A 14,022-nucleotide genomic window follows, 5' to 3' on the forward strand; every position below is an offset into this window, starting at 1 on the left:
AGCCCGACTCCAAAGAAAGAATAAGAAAAAAAAATGCAAAATGAAAATGCAAAATGCTTGTCCAGAAATCCCGCTTTGACCCTTTACCAGTTTCCGTTTCCATGAGGCTTTTCCCAAAAGTTCTGAAAAATAACCCAAGAAAGAAAGACCCAAGAAGAGTTTTGTTGAAAAAAAGGTTTCATGACAATGGCGTTAAAATCATCATCGGCTGGAAAGCTGCTGTCTATCCCAGCGGCCCTTTGGTTTGCTCTTGGCTAGTCTTCGGCCAATGTTACCGAAGCAGAGGCATGTGCAGAACAGCACGCTGAGGATCCAGATGCCCGCCTCGACCGTCTCTTGGCTGGCGATTCCGCCCAGCATCATTGCCGGCTCGGCATGGGGTTGTGCATAGAAGCTGCTGTTGGTCTGCATGAACGTGGTCGAGGGAGCCCGGATCATGTCGGGACTGACACTCAGTAGGAAGAGGGTTCCGACGAGGCCAACGACGGTGGACACAACCAAGGCAGGCATGGTTCTGTCAATCAACCACCAGAGAAACAAGTTGGCCAGTGCCACGGCTAATGAGACTTGTGAACTTGATGTCCACGAGAGACGACGCTGCATTGGTCATGGCATGTTAGTTAAGTTACGTTACGTTACGCAACGCAAAGCTCCACAAAGGGTGACACGGGAGTTTCGACTCACAACTGCAAAGGCAACACCGACAAACACGCCGATTGCTCTCATCACCAGCGCCCAGTCTGTTTCCAGCAAAGACTGCTCCTCATCCTCATCGTGCAGAGACTCGACCGACTCGACCTCTGCCTCGTCGCCGTCGCACCCAAACACGCCGTCCCACTCGCCGTCAACCCACGGCTGCAGCGCGCCCATGCCAACGCCAGCAAGCGCAAACCCCCACATGGCAGTGTACGATCCGTTGTATTGCGGCATGCCGTTGCCGGCGTCGGGCAGCTGAAGCAGGCCCTGCTCCCGGTGCAGGTGCGTGACGAGCACGCCGTAGCCCGCTCCCAGAACGAACAGAACCAGGGCTCGCGAGGCTAGCCACAGCGCCCTGGAGGCGGGAGTTGTGGATTGCTTCGAGCGGCTCGACTCGGCGGCGCTGGCGTGTGACTGGCGTCTCGAACGGTCCCGCATGAGCTCGTATGTGGCGCGGCTGACGCTTTCGCGACGCTTCACCGGGGATCCGGCGCCGGTCCCCCAGGGGTTGTGCAGCTCCTCGCCGTCATCTGCGCCATTGAAGACGTCCTCCTGGTCTGAACAGTCGTAAATGCCCGCGAGTGTGGACGAATTGAGGTCTGCAGTGGAGCGTGACTCGGTGAGAAAGGTGGGAGAGTCGGGGGGAGAGTCCTCGGACGGCCGCAAGCCAAGGAAGCCAGTCTTGAGCAGGTCGCGGCGGAAGCGGGCGAGCAGGATCTCGTCTTCGAGACGCTGCTCTTCGCTGTCACTCTCGTCGTCTTGGGGCGGCGTGATGATCTGGGGCGTGGGCGTGGAGCACTTGAGGTCGAAGACGAAGGGTCGGCGAGGGACGGGGCGAAACAAGGGAGGGCCGTCTGGTGTATCGCTCATGTTTATAGGTTTTTTTTTCGTGTGTGTATGTATTTTTTTTCTTCTCGCTGAGTATGTCGAATATGTCTCGAAGAATAGCAAAGGTACGTTGTGTTGTATGCTGTCAATGGTTCGTGCTGAGGTGAAAAGGCTAAGTTTGCCGAGCCCGTGTTTTGAAAATAACGGCCTCTAGATAGCGCAGCGATGACGGTGTGGCAGCTCCACCGCTAAGGCTGGGAACTTGGGCTTCCGGATGCGAGCAATGGTCTGATTAAGCTTCGGACTCGGTGGATCCGCGACGAAAGAAAGGGGATCGAACGATGATGTGATGCTGCGAGGCGAAGAAAAGACGAGAGCAGAGTCAGCGTTGCATTATTACATGCGAGGCCATTCAGATGGGAAAAGTGGTTCTTTGATGACACTCGGGTGGTAAGTTTTTTTTCTTCTTCTTTCTTGTTTTGGGCGGCGTCATGTGTTTTTTTAATGCCCCGACAGACAGGGGGGAGGATGGAGCCACCAAAGCCGAGACGAGATGGAGATTGGAGATGGAGGTGATAGTTCTCGGGTTGTGCCTTTTTCTTCTTCCTCTTCTGGTGACTTACATGGCTAGCTTGTTGCTGGCTGTGCTTCTGCTTCTGCTTCTGCTTCTGCTTCCTGCTGTTGGCCGTGCGTTTTGCTTGTGCTACAGCTACAGCTCCAGCTCCAGCTCCAGATCCAGCTTTGGGCACGACCCTGCGCAGGGCGGAAGGATTTGAGTGCTGCGTGCGCTGGAGATGGGGCGGAGATGTCAGCTTCGGCAGAATCCGATGTACGAGTAATCAATAGGTACTATATGCACGTTTTCGCGATGATGATGATAATGATAATGATATTGATGATGCAAATGCAAATGCAAATGCAACAGAGCGGTAACAATCACAACAATACCAGAAACTAAAGGACAAAAACGGGGAGCAGAGTCCAGAGTCCAGAGCCCAGAAGAGGGGGCACGCTTTAAATGGGCGTGTTCCAGCCGGAAGCGAATGAAACTCGTCTCGGCCCAATCTCTGCCATCACCACCTCTCGCCTCTGCTACCAAGACCAAGGAACGCAGCACATTCGTCCACGCCTCTCTTGCCTGTGCATGCATTGCAGCGCGCCCCTCAACAAAAATACCCGAACATTGAACCCAACGGCAGCACATGACTGGGCCTGGGCGGGCCATATTGCCCCCTTTCAACGGGCAACCCTGGTCGGACAGTGCGAACTCAAGCATTGAGTACCTATAGGTGTGTGTGAGTGAGTGTGGGTGGTACTACGTACTTAAGAATTTCAAGATGCAAGGAGATGGAGAGAGATGGAGAGAGATGGAGAGAGATGCATTAGCAGATGTAAACTTATAAAATACGAAGTCGCTTTGAATTAGTAGCTCGTCTACAGTATAAGGTTTTCTTGTATGCAGCAATCCGGCTATGTACTTACATGCCCTACATGTACACTCACGGAAGAGGCAACAATCCCGGGTACTTGCAACATTGAGCTCGCACAAACTGCAAATAGCCTCTTTTGACAGCGGGCAACTGTTTTGCTTCAGCCAGTTCAAGCGCATTTCCAGCTGGTTTCGACCGGGTTTCAGCTCCCGCAGCTCAGCTGTTTACTACCGTTTACTACCAAGAGATCCATAGGCCCGTGCTCATCTTCCACACATCATCTAACAATGGTGTAGCAATACTAAGCTCAGCGCCAACCGCTGAAGAAAGCGCCACAAAATTCTTGCCCAATTCGAATCCTCACATAATACCTAGTACTCCGTCTACACAACATACATATCCAATAGTCAAAATGCACGTCATACACCCACGTGTCTCTCTCTCCTGCAACGACGACAGCACGAAGTCACTACGGGTAGCGTAGATTTTATCCTCGTCGTTAGCCGCCGATTCCCGGCACTGTGCTGGGGCTGTTTAGGGGATAGGGCTTTTTTCTTTAGGCGGCTGCTCCGCATGTCAAGCTGCAATGTCCGTCTTCGCTGCACATCACGAGGGGGACGGACTGGCTCCGCGTCTTTCTCAAGGGATACACCCGTCCTATCCACACCCAGGGATCCGCCAATATCGAATGGAAGAAGGGACAAAGGGGGCATCATTTGGCGCTCCTTGAATGTTGAGCTGCTTCATTTACTTTACACTACGGCGTTTGAAACAGGGAATAGGTACCTGCTAAATAGAGGAATACGAGCACAGGTGCTTGTACTGTACCTTTTCTGGGTAGGTACCTAGCTACAGAAACAGCCCTCCAGCCAAGTACTACCTCCTCATGCACGAGCGGAATTAAAAATCTCAATCTATCGAAAATACAACGACGTCGAAGAAGGGGGCGGAAAAAAAAGTAAAATAGTCAGCTGGGTTGCAATTTCTCCGCACATTTTGCTTCGAAACCCAGCCGCATAAGCGACCCCCGGACACAGCTTTATCCACCGTCAAAAATTCACTGCCGCCCCCCCGTACTTGTATATGCATTGGCATTGGCACACGTATGTACGAGACAAGGTTAAAAGCAGCACAGCACTAACCATGCGGGCGACAACATAATTACAACGCTACCTTTCACATCCATACATATTTGTAGTGGCAGACCGGCGGTGTTAGGCTTTCTTTAACCCCCTTGAGTACTCCGTATATAGCCGCCGGAAGGAAGAAGCGCCCCCTCCCCGCCTTTCTCTGAATGGCTCTTCTTCGAGGCCACCTGTATGATTATTATATAGCATATATATACAGGGAATAATGTCGCCTCTGCCAATGGGAAACCTCGCATTAGGAATCGGGCGCCATTTCATCTGCGGAGCCACGAGACAACGGACGGCGCTTCAGAAGCACGTCGGCATGTGACGATGCCTGTCTCTCCCCGCATTTCAAATGCCAACTACTCATGTACGATCCCCATACTAAAGTAGACAGTTGGGTACTATTGCCTTGTCGGTGCTCGGCAACGCTTATCCATCAGACAGGTTTTTTTTTTTCAACTTCTTTCTTCTTCACAGGTACCTAGGTAGTATTATGTAGGTAGGTAGTAGTAGTAAATACAGGTAATAGCACCATTAGGTACGTACCTGTGACGATGTCAAACAGCAAACGCAAACGCAAACAAAAAAAACCCCCCAAAAAAACCCCAAAACGCTCCAGCCAACCATCGGGCAGACTTCTCTTCTCCTGTGGCGCCCCCTCGCGTTCCTGGTCCGCGTGGCGTCTCGTGAGCGGTCCCCAGATGCGTTTAAACTTTTGTCCATGCAGAATTCCCCCTCTTGTCCAGTATGACAAGCGTAAACCTTGAGGCTGCAGCCCGCTTCAAGGGCATTCCGCCTCCGAGAGACCAAAAGTCCCAACGATGCCGCAAAAGCTGTGTGGCTTGAACGAGTCAAATAAACGCATATTGTTATTGCTATCTCAGCTACTCTAAAACTCTCATTTGCGCAAAAGAACAAGGGTGAAAAGAACAAGGGTGAAAAACACTGTTGGGAGGGGGTCCATGTACAAGTGTGATGCCGCGAGGCTGTGGCTTGACGAGTCGATAAACGCAACTTGTTACCACCCAAAAGTGGTTTGCAAAAAAAAAAAAAAAACAGAGGGACTGGGACAACGATCGGCACACAGAATTGCGCAGTACGCATACATCAACCGCGCTAAATACCTCGAAATAGTGCTCTTATTGTCTCCATGATGCACATATTCATTTTGCGGTCCTTCTTTTTTTTTTTTTTTCAAATTAGTTCCCACCATGCAGGATGTCGAGTAAAGACTTCCCCTTCAGGCTTCGCTGGATCATTGACCCAAACGAACGAGTCTATTCCGCTACCGTCTTTGTTTGGCTGGAACCGGATAGAGTAATACTCTGGATGGTAGCTGACACGAAACTCACCCTTGAGCATTTTATTCCACGACTGGAGCCATGTAAAGGTATCTCCATGATGATAATGTAGTGGATGCTCTGGGAGAATACTCCCTGTGAAACAGATCATGAGAGGGCTCTTTCTTCTTTTTTTGCCCCCCTTTGCTAAATCTTCGTCTTCCGAGTCCGTTTCGTGCTGCATCCTTCCTAAAAGCGATCGCGTTCTGATATATATGTCTTGACCCGAAGCGTTTCGGTACAAACCTTTATACTGGTCAAGAGGCCTCTGAGGCCCTTTGGTTTGTCGGCCTTGTTCTAATTTAGCAACGAGCTCCCAGTACTTCTGGCGCGCGTTGAGTGCGCTCATTGAAGCGAGGAAGGGGTAGTCATTCTTGCAGGGACTGTCCAGAAGTGCCTGGATCAAATGCTGCCCAATCCAGTCTGCCGTGTCACTCCCCGTCGTCGTATTGCCCAACACTATGACTGCGGCTTCGTATTCCGGCAGCAGGGCGACAAAAGCGTTGGCACAGTCGTACATGCCCTGATTCCAGATCATCCTGACTGGAGCGCTGCCGCCTCCGAGAATTGGCATGTCTATCAGTCCTGGGTTGATTCCAATATCGCCAATGGCAGCAGGTAGGGTGCAAGTCGCCCAGCCGGCGGCATGGTTTTTCTTTGCCTTTCCATCGGTTGCAATGTCTCCCATGGGTTGGAGCGGGTTGAACAGCAAATCCACATCAGGAAACACCTCATTGCCTCTGAGGTTCCGAGCCTCATCATCTGCTGCAGGACCACGGCGTTTCCATGCTTTATTCAGAGCGATACAGTACTTGGCCAAATCATTTGTGGTGCTGGTCATGCCTCCAACAGCCGCTGATAGCTGAAAATCTTCCGTGTCAAGGCAATTCACTACTTCATGGGCATACTGCGAGCCATTAGACCCAGCACTGTACCTTGGTCCCGACTGATGTTTTTCTAGCCATACCGTTTTGGTATGAGCCATTTGGAGAGGTTCCAGAATATTCTCTTTCAGTTGTCTCACATAGTAATAGTTATTTTTCGTTCTAACGACCCCTCCGAGCAGAGCATATCCTATGCTATTGTGAAGGAATTGAGATCGTAGATTCGCCTGAGGCTGAAGATCATTGAATAGCTGTACAAATTTGTCTATTGGGCCCCAATCCATGCTGAAACGACAAGCATACTTCGCCTGTAGCAGGTTATCAGGTGTTTGAAGTCCTGTGCGATGGCCGAGAAGATCACCGATCGTTGCATCCTTGTTTTTAACTTGGGGGAAAATAGCTGAAACTTTGGTATCATAGCTTAACTCTCCTCTGTATACCTGCTGAGCCACGCAAGCCGCTGTGAAGCCTTGACTCAAAGCGCCGATGGGGAGAATGGTGTTCGAATCCATGGGCACTTTGAATTGGAGATTCTCGTAACCCATGTTTGCTGTCCATATAATTTTGCCTTGAAATATGACGTGGGTAGCTAAGCCGACGATGCCAGCGTTTTGGAATATTTTGACGACCCCAGCGCGGGCCTTGTTGAGATCCTGAACTATTTTGTCCGCAGACTTGGTAATGGCTCCCGCCCTATTTACGCCTGGCTCAGTCACATCGTCTCACTTGGAATATGGGTGAAGAAAAAAGGGTAGGGGAGCGCCTTACATTGTGTAGGTAATGAATGGTCCTGGACTGTTGTAGTATAGAGGGGCTTCGATTGCGCAGAATTAAAGATTCTGATGAGCCAATACAACTGGAAAGTGAGGCCATATTTATATACTTATCCCTGGTGCGTAAAACGATGCAAAGAGGCTTCAATGGGCATCCTGCTTTGGTAGCGTCCTTTGATGGGCAAGGCAATGCCCAGTCCATTTGACCAACAACATTGTGTGCCTGAACAACCTGAGCACGGAAAGCAGCTGTATCTACGGCCAAAGAGAGGTCAGTCTGCATCCAAAGCTCGCGAGTCCCGTCTTTGATGAAGCTCGTTTTTCTGCGGTCTGGAGTAGTGCTCGGGACACGTTGCGGCCATTGCAGAGAATGCGTCTATTTTTGTCGCTTCTTTTGTTCAACGCCGTTGCACGTTGTTCAAAAATAAAAATGCCAATGTCAAAAGTTGAGGCATGACTGGGACAAAAGAAGAAAAAAGGATAAGATACTGTCTACTCCGTATTGGTCATGGATACAATCTAAGGACGTCAAGTAGCCCCGCATTATCAGTCTAGAAACAGGAAAGAACGCCCCCGCGACAATGCCCCGTCTAGAACAGCAAGAGTGCAAACGAAAATGAACAAAGAGCCATGAATAGAAACAGAACACATGCGACACCGGCAATTGGCCCGCTCGTGCGTCGCTGAAAAGAGAAGAGACAAAAACAAAAAAAAAGAGAAGAAGAAAGAAGAAGAAGAAAAAAAGACAACAGAACAACAAAAACACAGAAAAACAAAACATCGAATCCCAAAGGAATCAAGCAAAATCGTGTGCTAAATCACACATCTTCCTCTTCCGCCCCCCCCCCCCCCCCTTCCTCCTCCTCCACCAAAGAAGACCTCTGCGTCCAGCGCGTCGCGTCTCCTCCCGGATGACGAACGGCTGGTATCCGCTAGGCGTCTTGCGCCGGATCAGCTGTGGCCGTCGAAGCCGGGGTTGTCGAAACTGTGGCCGGATCAGCTGTGGCCGTCGAAGTTGTGGCTGTCGAAGCTGGGATTGTCAAAGCTGGCGCTCTCCCACTAAGGGACGATCGGCCATGCATGATATGCATGGCCAAAGCCAGCATCGTCTCGTCATGGATAATCCTTTCGAATTTTTCCAGCTTGGCAATTGCAGCGGTAAAGTGTCGACCGTCGCTACCGCATCTGACAACTGCTCGGAGATAGTTCCCTTCGAAGAGCATACAAGGTTAGCACAGATAGGGAGGCATGCAAGTCGGATACTCACTCCAAGCTGCCCTTTGAAGATGGTGTGCCGTGCGAATACACGCCTCCAGGTAAGTTGTACACAGGTCGCTAAATTCTTCCTTCAGGCGTGTGTTGTCAGGGAACATGTTGAAACAATCTTTTAGCCGTGGCATCATTTTGTCGAGGCCGCGAAGCAATACTTTGATGCTCGATAAAATGTCGTGGTTGCTTTTCGCACTCTTTGAACTGGTAACCCGAGACGACTCCTCAGTTGGGAGTAAGAGGAACAAGGGCACTACTCACCTCCAACAAGATCTGAGTTCCACCCCACAACAAAGGTAACAAGTAGTCTATCTTTGCCAGATTTGTGATAGCTTGGCTGATGGACAGCAGCCCGTCAACAACAGGTTTGATGGCAGTCAGACACTTGGTGTCGCCTCGTTCCTCATACTTGCTGCACATGTTGAGAATGGACTGACGAAAAGATTCGTAGCTCTGCCCACTTTTAAACACATCCACCCCCTTCGTTTCCATCCACACCTCGTTCCAGAGCTGATCCGCGGGCCTTATGTCGCCAGACGGGGGGCCTGTGGCGGGAGCGGCGTTATCCTCAGACGAGCCGGGCGCAGGAGAAATAGCATCTTCCTGAGACGGGACCATCGTAGGAGGAACGGCATTTTCCTCAGACCGGAGGATCATGGTTGGTACAGCAGTTTCTTCGCCGGAGGGGAGTATGGGAGGAACGGCATCTTCCTCAGACGAGGCCGGCGCGCTAGCCATAAGAGCGGTACTGGTGGCACGCTCCCGTCGACGTGCGAGCAGGGCATTGACGAACTGCCTGGGATGGCTCTGCATTTTGTCGACGGTTTCTGTTCGTCCTTGTCGCTGTTGTTGAAGTGGAAGAGGACCAGACTTTGCAATCGTTTATCAGACACCAGCTGAGCAAGACCTGGGCCTGAGCTGAAGGACATCTTTTTATATATGTATGAATGGCCATGGCCAAACCCAAACGACCAATGCTCAAGATGTCACATCAGTCACTACAGTTGCGAGTACCCGTTCCGCCCGTGATGCAAAAATAAGTTGAAACGTCAAGCCAGCCGCAAATCCAGAGTACGGGCCAACAAGCCGACATGGACGTAGAATGCATCAACGCAGTTCTTCCGTGTCTGCCTCTGAGTGCCTACCTCTTGGATCTAGATATCAGTAAAAGCACCTGCGGAAAGTAAATTCACTAAGTGATTCAGCGCTTTGGAGGCCAGAGCGTTTGCACGTACTCAACAAGCAAGGGTCGAGAGGAGAGCCTCAGACCAATGTGAAGTATAGGGACGAGGGGAAGCGTTCTCCCAGTCCATTTCTCTGCATGCATTCCTGTCATAATGTATCTTGCGTACTCCCTTTCCCTGTCATAGAGCTCTTGCACTCTTCCATTCCCTTCATACGAGGATGTGCAAAGAGGTGCCAATTACGACAAGCCTTCTGGATTATGGAACAATGAGGCAGTTTACACGACGCTTTGGGCCAGAACCATGTGACATGCCGTTGGAAATGGCCAATTCGGTTTGCATGTACATAGAAATCAGCATCCTAGCTGCAGACAGCCGCGAACACGATCTCTGGCGTTGACCAATGTTTCTGACGCTCCCATGGTAGAGGCAGTTACTGCCTTGTCAGCCGTGTTGAGGCGGTGATCAGAGATTGATGGGGGTGGAGAGTGAGATGGGAAGGGGGGATGAGAGACGGGAAATGGGAAATGGGAAACGGAAAACGGGCAAAAGGTGAATGCTGGCTGGCATTCATCTAGGTTGTGGCCGCTTGCTGCTGGGAGCCCATACAACTACAGGGATTCCTGCTGCTACTGTTGCTGCTACCGCTGATGCTCCCTAGGTTTTCTCTTTCATGGACGGTTCGAAGGAGATTCTCCTTCACTAGAAGCGTTCGCAGTCATGGCAAGCACGCGTGCTGCGCGCGTGCTTTACCTACGCGCGGCTCCGTTTGACTGCGTTGTGCTACGTGATTTGAGTCCGGGCTGCCGGTTAGAGATGCGGCCCGGATGGTCCAATCATCAAACAGAATTCCGCATTCGCTCACATGTGATACTGCTTTGTACGGTGACTGACGCTGTTGTGTTCAAACAGAGGAACAGCCAGTGCCTGGCCACATACGCGGTCTCATCCCACCTTGCCCGGTGCGTTTATCGCATGCACCTACCTGTCCTCTCTTTGCAATGCAAGTCCATGCAAGATGCCTTCACATCACCACCAAGGTATAGCAGAAATGCTCTCTCAGGTCGAAGACATGCCGCTCTAGACTTCCATAGCAGCGCTCCTAGACGCACTCTTGGGGAGCAATGGCGGCTTCAAGAGAATGGGCACCGGATGCTTGCAGCTGGTCGTTTGTCATGAAGACAGAGCAAATCCTCAGTGGAAAACAAGGTGAGTGGCGACGAACAGACAGATTCGAGAAACGGAGTCAAGCGCTCTGCATTGAACATGGTTTAAAACACATGAGCCAGCCTTCATGTCCTCCCTATCGATGCGGCGATGCATGCGGCGATGCATACCATCAACAATCGAGTTTACGAATGCTCCAATCTCAATGCCACCGAACGCTCCATCAATACAGTCGACCGAATACACGTCTGATCAAGCCTTGATGGCCGTTGACTCCGCCATCAGCTTCCGTCGCTGCCACCTCTGCTGATGCAGCGCCTTGACCTCCAGATCCAGGCCCGGAACCGGTCCTTCAACCTCAATGTGCGGCGCAACGGCATTGATCGGAAGCGCCGCCACGGGCCCCTTTTCGACATTCGCCTCCTCCATCCAGCTCTGGTACTGCGCCGTGGAGGAAATGTACACGATCCGGCCCAGCCCGACATACGCATGAGCCGCTGCGCACATGGCGCAGTGCTCGCCCGACGTGTACACGACGGCGGATGCGCGCGCCTCGGGCGTCATATTGAGATGCGCCCATCGAGCAAGCGTCAGTTCGGGATGCAGCGTCGCATCGGCCTGGAGGTTTCCGGCTTCTCCTGTGACGGTGCGGTTGCGGTCTTGGTGGATGATGGTGCCGTTGGCGTCGACCAGGACGGAGCCGAAGGGGGCGTCGCCGGCTTCAAGGGCTTCGCGGGCGAGGCTGATGCAGAGCCTGAGGGCTTCTTCTCGGGATGCCATTATGGTTTGTGAATGTGATTGTTTGGTGTTTGAGGGGATTGAGGGTGAGAATGGCTGGGGGAGTCATGTCGTTGAAAAGAGGTGAGGCGCAGCACAGATTATGGGGTCGTGTAAGTGGTGGAATTGCTGCATGAGAGGGGGGGGACTATGGGGAAATAGACTTTTTGAGCATCTGGACATCAAGCAGATGTGTTTTCCTACGAGTTCATCTACGTGCTATTCATCAATTACGATCAGTGTTCGAATGTAGTTGTAATTTACCTCTATAGGTTCATTCCTGCGGCGGGTTTCCGCTTGTGCTCGTGCTCATGCTGTGGTTGGCAGCAGCTTATATCCGTATGCATCAAAGGGATATCGTCGGGCTCGGCTAGTTGCAGGTGCTGGGGAAGAAACTGCTGTTCATGCAGGTGTTTTTCCTCGACGGGATTATTCAGCGCACCGCGAGAATGTCTTGAGAGGGCGCAGGAGACCGGGCTGGACTCGGTGATTAATTGTATTTTGGCACTACGTCGAGTATGGGGGGAAATCCATGTATCCCACTGCGGCTGGCTACCTATCTTAGTGCTTCATGGTGGGTTGGTGAGTTGATCGACTAATACTTGGAGGTAATACTTTGCACACGGATGACAATCACGAATATCCTCAGCCGCTAAAACCAAATGACATTGCAGCTACTACTACTCCTAGCCAATCAATTGTAAATAAAGACACAACAAAATATCGCTCGTCCTGCAAAGAACATGGATACCCAAGCCCAATAGTCCATCCAAGAGACAACTGAAGCCATCTCCTCCGTACTGCATATATGCATGTCGGGCCGACATGTGGGGGATCCCCCGCATATAGCAATTCGCAACAACTCGCTAACCGCAGCTGGCGCCCCGGCTAAGCGCATACAAGTGCGACTCGGCGAAGATGAGGTGAGCCCAGAATAGGAAATCCACGACGAACTAACGGCTGACCACAGAGGACGCCAAACCCAACTTACGTCAGGCTTCACATCAGCCAAATGGCCATTGGCCGTCATCGGAAGCCTCTCCACCCCTTGCATCTGCTGTCTGCGAGACCGACGAGTATAAACACCCGTGAGATGGCCGTTGGGCATGAGCCGGATGCTCGTACTTTGTATCCTCTGTAACACAAGGAGCCATCTCCCGCCTCACCCACTCACCCTTTGATCCCCCCGGCTGTTTGTTATCTTCTGCCTATAAAACACCATCGTCGTCGTCGTCATGGCGCCACCCACTGCTACAGCCACTGAGGAGGAACAGAGCCAGCCGCAGAGCGTCCTCAAAATGAACGTCGCTGCTGCTGAAGAAGAAGAGATGGAGTGCCAGTTGGCCAATCTTAGCCGCGGGCCCAATCCTCTGCGAGGTACATCCATCCCATTTGTCATTCGCCAAAATAGCCCACCATTTCTCTGGTTTTGAGAACAGACCTGTATCATCTTCTTCATCCATTCATCTTCATCCCATCTCATAAACATCTCATTACAATGCCTCATCCAGACCCTCCGCTAACCACTCACTGCATCAGGCATCCCTACTTTCCCCTCCTTTCACGAGCACCGCAAGCACATTGTGCTGCACATGGCCGCCGTCTTCCGCAACTGGGCTCGTCATGGCTACACTGAAGGCATCTCCGGCCACATCTCGGTTCGCGACCCAGAGTTCCCGGACTTGATCTGGATGAACCCCATTGGCAAGCACTTTGCCCTCCTCAACGGCAGTGACATGGTCTGCTTGAGAATTAGCGATGGCGAGATTGTCGGTGGTAACAGGGTATGAGAATCTAATCCGCATCTATTTGGATGAATCGATCAAGGGTATACTGCTGACTTTGTTGTAGACTCGTCCTGTCAATAACCCCGGCTACTATATCCACTCTGAAGTCCACAAGGCGCGCCACAACATCCACGCCATCTGCCATGCTCACACCATCGCCGGTCGTGCCTGGTGCGCCTTTGGTAAGCCTCTCGACATGATCACCCAGGACGTTTGCGACCTCTACGGTGTCCTCGCCGTGGACACCGAGTACGCCGGCATCGTGACGGCCGAGCAGGAGGGCAGACAGATTGCAAAGGCACTTGGTCCCAAGGGTAAGGCTGCCCTGCTCATTAACCACGGCATCATCACTGTTGGACAGACTGTCGATGAGGCTGCCTTTTTGTTGGGCTTGGTGGAGCGCAGCTGTGAGATTCAGCTCAAGGTCGAGGCTGCCTGTGCGGGCAATCCGAGCTTGAAGAAGAGCATCATTCCGCATGAACTTGCAATGAATAATTATATGATGGCGGGTGAGAAGCATTGGCTGTATGAGGAAGCTCAGCCGGATATTGAGCTCGAGATTGAGCTGGCGGGAGAAATCATCTCGCGGGGTCTGGACGATGTGAAGATTGATACCCCGTAAGGATAGGGCGCGATTGCCAGGAGGACAAGGAAACAATTTTTTTTTTTTGAATTAATGAATGAATGATGCGCATGTAGATTTGGCTATGAGTTTCTCCTCCTCCTCTTTACTACCCCTTTTCTTACTTCATGA

At 51.6% G+C, this 14,022-nt stretch overlaps 5 protein-coding genes across 5 annotated transcripts; 1 reads left to right on the forward strand and 4 right to left on the reverse strand.

The window, feature by feature from the left end:
* Positions 1-228: 228 nt before the first annotated feature.
* On the reverse strand, positions 229-1,551 carry TRIVIDRAFT_117849 (uncharacterized protein; the record flags this gene model as incomplete). Its single annotated transcript, XM_014095773.1, has 2 exons — positions 229-597; positions 685-1,551. Coding segments are annotated over 2 exons (1,236 nt in total), but the record flags the coding sequence as incomplete, so codon positions are not given.
* Positions 1,552-5,281: 3,730 nt separating this feature from the next.
* TRIVIDRAFT_42602 (uncharacterized protein) lies at positions 5,282-6,979 on the reverse strand (the record flags this gene model as incomplete). The annotated part of the gene is made up of 2 exons (XM_014095774.1): positions 5,282-5,586; positions 5,653-6,979. Coding segments are annotated over 2 exons (1,632 nt in total), but the record flags the coding sequence as incomplete, so codon positions are not given.
* A 1,037-nt stretch (positions 6,980-8,016) lies between these two features.
* Positions 8,017-9,166, reverse strand: TRIVIDRAFT_66007 (uncharacterized protein; the record flags this gene model as incomplete). Its single annotated transcript, XM_014095775.1, has 3 exons — positions 8,017-8,294; positions 8,352-8,430; positions 8,615-9,166. 3 exons carry the CDS (start codon positions 9,164-9,166, stop codon positions 8,017-8,019), a joined length of 909 nt encoding a protein of 302 aa, XP_013951250.1.
* A 1,790-nt stretch (positions 9,167-10,956) lies between these two features.
* On the reverse strand, positions 10,957-11,484 carry TRIVIDRAFT_41799 (uncharacterized protein; the record flags this gene model as incomplete). Its single annotated transcript, XM_014095776.1, has 1 exon — positions 10,957-11,484. The coding sequence occupies one exon, from the start codon at positions 11,482-11,484 to the stop codon at positions 10,957-10,959; it is 528 nt and encodes a 175-aa protein (XP_013951251.1).
* A 1,325-nt stretch (positions 11,485-12,809) lies between these two features.
* Positions 12,810-13,890, forward strand: TRIVIDRAFT_42534 (uncharacterized protein; the record flags this gene model as incomplete). Its single annotated transcript, XM_014095777.1, has 3 exons — positions 12,810-12,858; positions 13,021-13,265; positions 13,333-13,890. The coding sequence occupies 3 exons, from the start codon at positions 12,810-12,812 to the stop codon at positions 13,888-13,890; spliced, it is 852 nt and encodes a 283-aa protein (XP_013951252.1).
* Positions 13,891-14,022: the final 132 nt, after the last annotated feature.

This window comes from Trichoderma virens (assembly GCF_000170995.1).
Source record: "Trichoderma virens Gv29-8 chromosome Unknown TRIVIscaffold_89, whole genome shotgun sequence".
Lineage (NCBI taxonomy): Eukaryota > Fungi > Ascomycota > Sordariomycetes > Hypocreales > Hypocreaceae > Trichoderma > Trichoderma virens.